This window comes from Daphnia magna, linkage group LG7, assembly GCF_020631705.1.
Source record: "Daphnia magna isolate NIES linkage group LG7, ASM2063170v1.1, whole genome shotgun sequence".
NCBI classification, from domain to species: Eukaryota; Metazoa; Arthropoda; class Branchiopoda; order Diplostraca; family Daphniidae; genus Daphnia; species Daphnia magna.
In genome coordinates this window covers 3055903-3067408 of record NC_059188.1, presented here as the reverse complement: position 1 = coordinate 3067408, position 11506 = coordinate 3055903, and the positions used below count along the sequence as shown (strand labels likewise).

General features: G+C 40.2%; 1 protein-coding gene across 1 annotated transcript; it reads left to right on the top strand.

The window, feature by feature from the left end:
• The first annotated feature begins 9342 nt into the window (after nt 1-9342).
• Nucleotides 9343-11378, top strand: LOC116927344 (probable ATP-dependent RNA helicase DDX47). The gene is made up of 9 exons (XM_032934357.2): nt 9343-9506; nt 9573-9666; nt 9728-9773; nt 9860-9978; nt 10039-10443; nt 10500-10722; nt 10797-10857; nt 10916-11116; nt 11187-11378. Exons 1-9 carry the CDS (start codon nt 9429-9431, stop codon nt 11334-11336), a joined length of 1377 nt encoding a protein of 458 aa, XP_032790248.1. The 5' UTR covers nt 9343-9428; the 3' UTR covers nt 11337-11378.
• The last annotated feature ends 128 nt before the right edge of the window (nt 11379-11506 follow it).

Here is an 11506-nt window from a genome sequence, read left to right as displayed (position 1 = left end):
CGCAAAAGTAGGGCTTCCGTTGGCGATTCTTGTACACTGTAGCAGAGTTTTTGCACCGCCATCAATGGTTTGTTTGAACGACACTTACAGCCGTCTTTTCCGCTGATAGGTTCATGCCTCGTTTAACACACCATCTTGCTATTTTATCCAGGTAGATTTGAGCCGTCGTTTCCGCCTTTTCTTCAGTTTCGGCTTCTATAAGAATTGTCACGTTATCCACATATACTATTAGTTCTAACGCTTTGGGTGGGGAGGGCAGATCCACCATCATAACGTTAAAGAGGATGGGGCTCAACACCGATCTTTGCGGGACTCCTCTTTTCGTCTGAGTGCCCCCTTTGATTCGATTTTCCATTTTTAGTTTGTATGTTCTGTTTTTCATAAAGTCACTTATCAGCCTTAATATCGATCCTTCTACTCCACTTTCGGCTAATTTCCAAGCGATTGCACTGGGGGATACTGAGTCAAAGGCTTCGGCCGTGTCCAGAAATATACCATATACTTAGTTGTTTTTTCACCCTCCATTTTTTACAAAGCAGTCTAATTCGGTAAGAGCGTCTTTAGTTCCTCGTTTCCTTCTGAAACCGTCTTGCGCCTTTATTAGCTTTTTGTGTTTTTCCATTGACCAGTTTATTCGCTTTGTCAGAACCTTCTTCAAGAGTTTGCAGAGGGTTGCGGTCAGTGCGACTGGCTTAAAAGATTGCGTTGATTCTGTGCTTTTTCCTGCTTTTAGTAGGGGTACTACGTGAGCCCCTTTCCAGGTCAGTGGAAGCCGTCCTGTCCTCAGTATTAGATTATAAAATGTTGTAATTTGTTCTCGGTTTTCTTTCGATAGGTGTTTGATCATCGTATTTGAGATGTTATCTAGACCGGTTGCTGTATGCGTCAGACTTCTCATGGTCTCTTCTATTTCTTGGGTTAGCGGATAGTTGAGTGCCACTCTTTCTTCTTTTTCGTAAGGCCTCACTGTAGTATTAAAGACTTGTTCTTGTTCAGTTCAGGAGAAGGTTTGCATGCTGGCTCAAACATCGAATTCAACAAAATTTACGATATAGTCTCTGGACCGAATTTCAGTTCAAATTGTGCATTTAAAATTTTTTTTGGTACCGTTCAGCCTTTCCTTGTTGTACCAAGCATGGTATATGTTCTCATTAATGACCACATTTTCCGAGAGTCATTTCGTGGTACCAGCTCTTCGAGATATTTTCCCCATGCATTCCGACGTTTATTTAATACAATTTTTTTTTGTCAGTGCTTTCCGGTATACTGCCCGTTTCGAGGCGTTCAAGGGATCTTTCCTCCATGTTCGTTCCATTCTTCTGACTTCTGCGCATTTCTTACTACATTCCTGTGTCCACAGGATTTGGTTAACTTGGTGATGGGCCTCCTCAGTTTGAAATTAAACCACTTCATTCCTGCATCGATCATCGCTGAGTTAAGGATTCTATTTGCTTCGTCGACGTTTTCTGTGTTTTTATCTTGTTTATTTAGTCTGTTGTGTAGGTCTTGGTTCCATTTCAACCATTTTCCGGATCTAAAGTCCCGTGTTGCTGGAGGGAGATTTTCCGAAGGTGCCACATTTTCCATGTCTAAGATAATAGGTATGTGATCACTATCCATTGATTACCCTTGTCTTGCCGTTGCTTTAGATGCTAGTGCTGGCGATGCCATCATTCGTTCTATTATGGACATGCTTCTGGTGATGGTTTTAAAACAAGTCCCAATATTTGGCGGTGTGATTAATTCAAGCGATAGATTAGTTTCTAGTATCTCACTTGGTGCCTTTTCGCATTTATTTGATTTGTTATTGTTTTCCCACATCTCGTGATGGGCGTTGAAGTCTCCGGCTAAAATCAGCTCATTTCGTGTGTTCATTAATTGGTTGATGTTCTTTGAAGACGCATTTCCTCTTGGACAGTAGACTGATATGGCATCCACTGGTCCTACTGGCGTGTAAAAATTTGCTCCCACTCCAGGTTTCTAATTTGGCGTTAGCGCATAGGTGTTGGGTTTAGTGCTAAACTTATAAGGAGTGCTACTCCACCTCTTTTTTTCCTTTGCGGTCTGTGCGGTAGAGTGCATATCCAGGAAAACTAAAATTTGTTTGGCTCTTCTAGTGAGTTTCGCCAAGGAAAATTATACGAGGTTTAATTGAACATAGATATTTCTTGAATTCTTCGTATTTTGCTTTATTTAGGTTGCTTGCATTCCATTGCAGACATCCTAATTTATATTGTTGTTATCTAGTCATTTTCTGGTAGTTGTTGTTACTGTTGCGGTTCGTCGGCCGGCGAGTGGTTTCGGCCGAACGAATGGCTGTGGAAAAGGGCCAATATTAACTACTAGAATAATACACGACTAACAAATGACTAGGGAAACACAAGTATATTCAATACTTACGCGGGGGTAGCCAGCAAATACAGCAAAGCCCTCCCTTAAGGTCCAGTACTCACACACGTGAGACGAGATGACGTTACGTACACACACGTCAGTACACACACATACTGCCGACTCCCTCTCTCTAGGCCACTTGCGCCCTCTAGTAGGTCTACACAAGGGCCTCGGGGTACAGACATCAAAAGGGGAGGAAGGGGTAAGGGGACAGATGGGCCGTCTGGTATATTACCTTGAGCTTTTTCTGTGGAGTACTTAGTGGCCTAGGAGCGTTTGTAGTTTGTTTTAGTCCCCTTATCTTGCCTGGTGAAGTCTCATCCTGCCAGTCAATTTGCTTTCTTTTGTTGAATTCATTTTGGAGTATTTCTTCAGGAGTTTCGTTTTCAGATTCTAGTCCTTAGAAACCTTCACTGAGGGCTACTTCCCATTTCCTCTGCTTCTAGTTCTTCTCCTTCATCCCCTTTTTGAATCATGTCCATCATTTTTTGCATTTGGGATCTTATGAGGGTGAAATTAGCTTTTATTTTTTTTTTACGTCCCGTTCTAATGTTTTTCCTTGGGCCTCCACCGTAGTTATCCTGTTTTCAATCTTTGGTATTCTCTGTATTTTTAAATCGTGGATTTCTTTCGTAAGCTCCGAGACTGTTTTTTTTTACGATTGTATTTCTTCTATCACAGATGGATTCTCTGTTGTCATCCCCCATGCTGCCGGTCCACGCGCGACCATACCTTCCTCTCCTACTTTCCAGCTAAGGGTTATTTTCCCCCAATCCGTGTTCTCATTGATGTGCGGCGTTTTGCGGTCTATTTGTTGGATCTCCTTTTTCAGTTGCTGGTACTTTTGACATTTCGTATCGTCCGCAGTCTTTTTGGCCGCAGTTTACGCAATACATCTTACATTCCACTTCTTCATCATGAATGGATCCACAAATGTTGCATGGTCTTTAAACTTAGAGGTCTACGGACTGTCGTCTGCTAGCAGTTTCGTCTGCTAATTCTTGAAAATAAAATTTGGGCATCCGCTTGGGGCCCTGGCTGTCCGGGTCGGTCATTCATTTCCATGGTGAAGTATGCGGAAAGGAAGATATTTCGCTGGAATTTAACATTGCAAATTAAAATAATTGTTATTTATCAGAATGCATCAATTTTTTTAATTTAATCTTTCATTTTTAATAAAAAACGCAACCATTTTTGACATTTTTCGGTGTTTATGTTGGCTACTTTTAAATTGTTGGAGGGCATCATTTTTGAAGCGCTTGGCTTCGATGTGATAGCGCAATACAACATATTCGTAAATAAGAAATTCCATAAAGTCCATCCCATGCAGTTAAAGGGAAAACCTGCATAATGGAAAATTTACATTTAGAATACCAATGAAATTAAATATCTAGGCTACACAAAGCCAATTTTGTGTGTTTTCAGCTCATTTAATTTCAGTTTTCATACCTGGTACTCGGCCATCAACCGGTTTGTTCTGAGCTGAAAATGTTGATAAAAATAAATTGTGTTGTCGGTGTTTAAAAAATAGTGTGTGTACCTGTTAGTGCCCAGAAATTAAAACCAAATTTCACATACTCCTCGAAAAATCTGGGTAGTAACGACCAAAAAGGAATTACATTTTTTGTTGAGTGAGCATATTGCAAAATCATTCTTAGACATCAGAAGTTGGAAATATAAATAAACTTGCGAAATAGTCTGCCCAAATTTGGTAATATTCTCCGAGGATGTACCCCTGCCCATAAAACTCATTGTTGCTTTTCATCCACGCTGGAGCACTCCACGGGCTGTTAAAAGTAGGACATCGTACGTGTCCAGTAAAACGATAGAAAGATAAAAGACGGTTAACTTTTTTGTCTCATAAGAGGAATGTGATTTATATACGCTATTTTAATACAAATTTCATCAAATTGTCTTGCGCAGCTTGAGTCAGCCATGCTGTGTTAATTCCGGCTGCATCTGTAAAAGCTCCGCCGAAACCGAGCACATTTTGGTTCGTGATCGATGTGTCAATAAATATCTCGTTGGCTTCAACGCGGATTATCCGTTTGAAACAAATAAATCTGTTCATAACAGAAATATGGTGATTGAAACACGAAATCAAACTTCTTCTTACCAGTTTCGTCGACACAAAACGAGAAACTAACCAATTTTAGATAAAAAACCCAATAACTTACACACTTTTTCTGTGAAGCTTAACTTTATGATAGCCTGTAACTAATTTTAAAAGAGAAACACATTGTTTTCTTATTAAAATACGAAATATGTGACGTGTTTACACTCTTCTCAATGGTTTTCCCCTTTGGCTTCTACTGACTTCTAGGCAACATTACGACCGAACCCAGCAGTCAGCGCCCCATGCGCATGTTCCAATTTTATTTTCAAGAATTAGCAGACAAAACGTCGAAATCGGGTCTAGAAGACGACAGTCCGTAGACCTCTAAGTTTATAGACCATGCCTGTGGCATGCCTACTGACTTTTGCAGAAAATCTGTAGATGACCTAGTCTATAACACTTTTTACATTTGTAGATAGATCGGTAGAAGGGTCTAACCGGGTGCGAGACGAAACCTAATTTTACCCTGTCCGTTAATTTCTGTCCGAGTTCACCTTTGAAAGTTAACTGCAACATGTTGGTTCGTATGTCTTCTCCCCTTCCCTCATTTTTGCGTCTAATTCTTCTGGCCTCAACTATCCCTTGTTCCTCCAATGCAGTTTTTATTTCCTCATCTTCATAATCTATGGGCACATTTGAGATGTCGCCCATGTTATATAGTAACCGCTTTGGTAACTGAATGTCGACTTATTATCCTCCTAACCTCTTGATCGCTCTTAATCTGTTGAAGGCTTCCTCTTCACCTACTTGCATGAAGAGGTCTTTACCTCTTCCGGGATAACTGTTCTTGAAACGGATCCAACTTCCTTTTGAATTTCCGCTGCAATCTTATTCTGCTTCGAGAGTGGTAAATTTTCTTAGCTCCTACCATTTTTATTTTTATTTTGAGTGGTGGTCAGTTCCTACTCTTTCCCCGCCAGTAAAATTCCGCAATCTGGGCATAAATTTTCTTCCTCTCTGATTTGTACAAATGCAATGTACGGGCTTTGATTTTAATTTCTCACTGATTTTCTGCTAGACACGCATGTAGCCCTGGATCCCAGGCCCTGCTAGGCCATGAGAATAAGGGGGATGGGTGCGCTTTATTTTATCCTAGTGTCTTATGGCGTTAAGGAACGGTAACAAAACTAGAAAAATGGGTGCGTTTATTTTTTATTCTTTCCACTGTGGTACTTACGCAACACAAAGAAACACAACCTTATCCGTGAAAGCACAAACAGAACTCAAAACTAGATTTCCTCAATAGAAAAATGTAGCAGAATACACTAGCACACAAAAAAACAGCTTTCGTTCGGCTGTGGTAAACGCCAACTGGTGGCAAAAATGATAACTGACAGATCATTATTGTAACTTCAATACGTCATTTCCCTTAATGTAGGAGTTATACTCCTCCTACAGAATAACTGCTGTAAAGCAAAAAAGTAAGCAGGCGAGTGGGGCACAGCTTGAAACGTTGTAATTTGCATTTCTTTTTCCCAATTAAGGTAAGGTAAGATGGCTGACGTAGCATATGCGTTGCTTGGTCCCGAGCTGCCTGTGGTAAGTCCCCAACCGCACGGCAGTACGCATAATATTGTAACGCGGGGAGTTACTTGAAGACCCGGGTAGTGACTAAGACACGTTTGTTCACTGTAAACGTACAGTATCCTCCACAAAAAAGAGGCACCCCCCGGTAGCCCAAAAAATAAAAATTCCTTGTGAGCGCTAGATGGCATTGTTTTTCGTTGCACAATACAAACAAAAAAGCAGGCAATTTTTTTTTTGTTTGTCTTGACTGCAAATGCGAGACGGTTGCCATGATTTCAATATTTTTTGCTGCGAGCAAAATATGAAAAATGGAGAATTTGAGAAAAAAGTCGGGGAAAGGCTAACCTCTGAATTGTTACCTTTCCCCCAACCCGACTTTTTTCTCAAGTTTTCCGTTTTCCATATTTTCTCGCAACATGAAAACTTATTGGGATTATATTTGATTCCCTTATTATTGGGATTATTATTGATTTCCCTTATCCCGAACAGTGATAAGGGAAACGACGGAGCAGACGAAACCAGAAAAATTTAAGCTTGAAAAGAAACACTGACAATGGCCGTTGAATAACTCAGTTTCTCTCAATAGATGACTCTGATTCTAGTTAACACCACTGTACCCTGCCCCAAAACCGTCAAAATTTTAGACATACAGACCAACGAAACGCGGCATAGGGATTCCTCTCAGCGTGAACCAACCAGGGTTCTATGACTAGGGCTCGGCCCCGATCACATTCTAATCGGGGACACCGCTAAGTTTCCCCGATTAAAATGAATCGGGGAAGTTCGGTGCGGGGATTTCTTTTTTCGGTGCTATAATCGGTGTTGCACCGATAGCACTGCTTCAGCCATAAGGGATAAGAAAAATTATAAAATAAGTTTTCATAAATATAATCCCTGAGAGATTTACCTGGGTAAAGATGGAAAGCTATGCCGTGGTTATGGGCCCAAAACTGTTTATTGTTTCCTCAGGGGTTCCAGCCGGGTTTTGATTGGCTGCGAATTGGGTAGAATTATCGTGTGTAAACAGGGGAGTTGTTCGTTTTCATTTATTTTTTATCTGATTCGCCGTATTAAAGTCCCTGCCAATGGGTTGTTTCTAAATATGTAGGTTTGTTTGTTAATTATATTTTTTTTTTGTTTGATCGAAATTCCAATTTTGGTCGTGAAAGTCGGGTTCTGATTGGTTGGTAGCAGGTTGGTGGATTTAGGGACCCTCCTGTGCCGCGGGTTTTCGTTTTTTGGGTGAAATTTTATTACAGTTGGATTCTCCATGTAAAATTGTGTGGAATAGGGTATTTTTTGTGATGAAAGGTTGGTTTGTTAATTTTTTATTTGTTTTTATTTATAAACGACGAGGGCGGCTGTCGTTTGTCATTTGTTTTTGATGCTGTCATGGAGAGAAGTGGAAAACGTCAGGTTTTTCAGTTATTCTATTCGATAAGCGTTTCGTAAGTTTTCCCTTTCAGCGTCTAATTAATCGCAATCTTGAACAACTTTTAGAAAAAGGTCAAATTAGTGGTGAACTGCGTGTAAGTAGCCGTCGTTTAAGAGAATAGAGCAGTAAAACATCCTGCGTTGCGCGTTTTTCACAAATGCGCAAAATCTCATTTGTGTCCAAGTTGGTCTGCTGCAGCTGCAGCAGTGCAGCGTCTTATGGAGAAACCATCTTCTTCGCGTTAAAAAAAGTTTTCATAACTTTAATTTAGATTTCCCTCTTTTCTTCCTAGCAGTGGGTACCCTATTCATTATTTCATTTCCCTTTTTTTTCTAGCCCTAGTTCTATCTAGTTTATTTTTATTTTATTATTGTTTGTAAGTGGCTCGTCTCTGTTAGCTAAAAGAGACGAGCAACTTACAAACAAAAATAAAATAAAAATAAAGTAAAGAATGGGCTAGAAAAAAATTGGAAATGAAAGATGAATAGGTACCCCTGCTAGAAAAGGGGAAATCTAAATTATAGTTATGAAAACTTAATTTTTAACGTGAAGAAGATGGTTTCTCCATAAGACGCTGCAGCCGCAGCAGATCAACTTGGACACAAATGAGATTTTCACATTTGTGGAAAACGCGCAATGCCTGATGTTTTACTGCTCTATTATCAATGAATAGTGATCTTAAGTGGCAGTTGCCCTGCGGCTAACAAGAACAAAATGTAACCCTAGTCACGTGATTCACGGAGGCCTATCAGAACTCAAGGTCACGAATGGCTGAAGCGGTGCTATCGGTGCAGCACCAATTATAGCACCGTTCCGCACCGAAAAAAGAAATCCCCGCACCGAGCTTCCCCGATTCATTTTAATCGGGGAAGCTTAGCGGTGTCCCCGATTAGAATGTGATCGGGGCCGAGCCCTACTACTCTGGATTAGGGCTGTGGCCCGGACCAAATGGGACGGGTTTTTTCTTAAGGGGTTAAAATTAACGGGTTTTTTTCCTTATAGGGTTTTGAACCGGGTCGACGATGCAAAAAAAATGTCCCGTCCCGTTGACCCATGGGTTAGAAAAACAACCCGGGTCGGGTTATGTCCCGCGTAATTATCGGGTCAAATGTACTTTTCTTCTCTTCTTTTCAGTCTCGCCATCAGACTCAACCACTACAACGTTTATATTTGGAAAACTTCTTTTTTTGCCAGCAGCATCGCCTGAGTGACAGGATTTAGGTACATTTGGACGTATTCTGCGAATGGTGGCCAATTTTCAAAACGATTTTTTCCACTATCCATAATATCTTTACATTTTTTTACAATGAGCTAGAACTTGAAGTAGTAAAGCATAACATTTTAGCATAGTCTCCAGCAGTTCAAAACTATATGTGATTTTGTTTGGCATAGAATTGTGTAAAACTTGTGTAGAAATTGTGGAAAGGGGAAAAATTGTTTTGAAAATTGGTCACCAGTCGCAGCACTATATTGAGACAAACGTCCCGAGGCGTCTGTGGGTTGGTGACTTGGTGGGAGGACCTAAGTTCCCAAGTACGCAGAGAGATACCCCAATTCCTGACCGTTACTGTAGATTGCTATGTTTTAAAACTATTCTGCTTTGTTGACTCGTAACTTAGCGTAAGAGTTAAAAGCTTCTTTGTCTTACTACTAGATGGCGCCACTTCTCGGGTTAGCCCAAGAACCCCTTGAACCGTACCGAAACCAGTCCCGAAAAAAAAAATTCCTTAAAGGGTTGCCTTTTATCGGGTTTTTTTTCCTTGACCCGGGATCTGACCCGGGTTTCATGACCCGGGCCACTTCCCTACTCTGGATGGAGCATGGAGTTGGGAAGCACTGAATGAAATCTCAAATCTGGCAACGCGCTGGTGTATGTTATTTTTCAGTTTGGGATTTGTGGTTGTGGTGTGAAATCATTTCTCAAGCCCTCAGTCCACGTGTAACTCGTCGAAATCTACCATGGAACCCGAAAGCCATTGCGATGTGGTAGAGGTTGCTGAAACTTCGAATGGAACAAAAATGACTTTTGTTGAATTGGTAATTAAAAATCGTCTGAATATTGCCAAAACAGGCTAAGAGCATTCCCTGGTTTTCTGTTGGCAGGGTCTAAGGGCTGAGTTAGAAGAAGCTTGCAGCTTGCTGAAATGGACGGAACCAACCCCTATTCAAAGAGAGGCGATACCATTAGCACTCCAAGGTTTATTTCTCTTACTAAAATCTGTCGAAAGAGTAATAGTTTTTAACATAATTAACAACAGGGAGGGATGTGATTGGACTTGCCGAAACAGGATCAGGAAAAACAGGGTGAGTAATCATGCTTTCTAAGTGTGATCTGCTATTATGTTAATATTTGTGGTAAGCTATAGTTTAAAAAAAAACAATATTTACAGAGCATTTACTTTGCCAATGTTAAATTCATTACTGGCACATCCACAACGATTGTTTGGCCTCATATTAACACCTACCAGAGAATTGGCTTTTCAGATTTCTGAACAAATTGAGGCATTGGGTATTCAATCAGTATCATACATTTTCATCTTTATTTTATTGTAACCCGATATTGTACTAGGCTCTTCTATTGGAGTGAAATGTGCTGTCATTGTAGGAGGAATTGATATGATGAGTCAGTCTTTAATGCTTGCAAAGAAGCCTCATATTGTCATTGCCACCCCAGGTCGATTAGTTGATCATTTAGAGAATACCAAGGGTTTCAATTTGAAATCTCTGAAGTATTTGGTCATGGATGAAGCTGACCGAATTCTGAACATGGATTTTGAGCAGGAAGTTGATAAAATTCTTAAATCAATTCCAAGAGAAAGGAGAACACTTCTTTTCTCAGCTACAATGACAAGCAAAGTTCAGAAACTCCAACGGGCCTCTCTTGTTAACCCTGTTCGTGTTCAGATCTCTTCCAAATATCAAACAGTTGACAAGCTATTACAATACTATGTCTTCATCCCGCTGAAAATGAAAGGTGGAATATATGAAATGTGTGTTATGTTTCTTTATTTATTAATTTTTTATCTTCAGATGTTTATTTGGTCCATCTTCTGAATGAGGCAGCAGGTCACTCTGTTATGGTATTTTGCTCTACTTGCAGTGGTACGTTACGTACGTCTCTGCTCTTGCGAGCATTAGGAATTTCCGCTGTGCCTCTACATGGGCAAATGACCCAAAACAAACGCTTAGCTGCTTTAAACAAATTTAAAGCACGAAATAGAGGTGTTTTACTTGCGACTGATGTCGCCAGCCGGTTGGTAGTTAAAATTTGCTTAACTAATGTGAATCTCAGATAACTGTTTTTTTTTTTATTATTATTAATTTTAGAGGGCTTGATATTCCTCATGTCGACTGGGTTATCAACTACGATATTCCTACACATTCGAAAGTGATCATACTGCTTGTCCTTACCTAACTTGCACATTAAAATAATTTTGAAAAAATAGGATTACATACACAGAGTTGGACGAACAGCAAGAGCTGGCAGGAGTGGGAAAGCCATATCTTTTGTCACACAATATGATGTAGAACTCTACCAACGTATTGAACATTTACTTGGTAAAAAGCTACCGTTGTATGGATTGGAAGAAAGTGATGTGATGAGTCTCCAGGAGCGGGTTGCAGAAGCACAGCGCGTAGCAAAGATGGTAATTTATTTTCCAGGGTATCATTTTTTTTAAATTATACATATAACTACTTAATTACTTTGTACTGCAGGATCTGCGAGAGTTGGAAGACAAAGGTCAAGGTGGTGTTCGAGGAGGGAGGAAAAAGAAAACATTCGATGACGGAAACGATGATACAGAAATGTCCAGTGGTGTACGTAAGAGAGTTCGCAATTCAGGATCAAATGGAAGGAAAAGATAACATATTTAACATATTTCCAAGAAATACACTTTTTTCCATCGATTTTTTGGTTAACGAACTTGAGCAGCTAAGGATGTCTTCATTAGTATGATCCGATGGTACGTTATTAGACATGACTTAAGTAATCCATCCTTTAATGGGACTGTATCGCGAAACACAGATTAGACAGA

Excerpts from the sequence above, each read along its gene's own strand:
- LOC116927344 (XM_032934357.2), top strand. The coding sequence starts at position 9,429 with ATGGAACCCGAAAGCCATTGCGATGTGGTAGAGGTTGCTGAAACTTCG. Across the intron at positions 9,774-9,859 it reads ACAGGATCAGGAAAAACAGG|AGCATTTACTTTGCCAATGT; the intron begins GTGAGTAATCAT and ends CAATATTTACAG. Across the intron at positions 10,723-10,796 it reads GCGACTGATGTCGCCAGCCG|AGGGCTTGATATTCCTCATG; the intron begins GTTGGTAGTTAA and ends TATTAATTTTAG.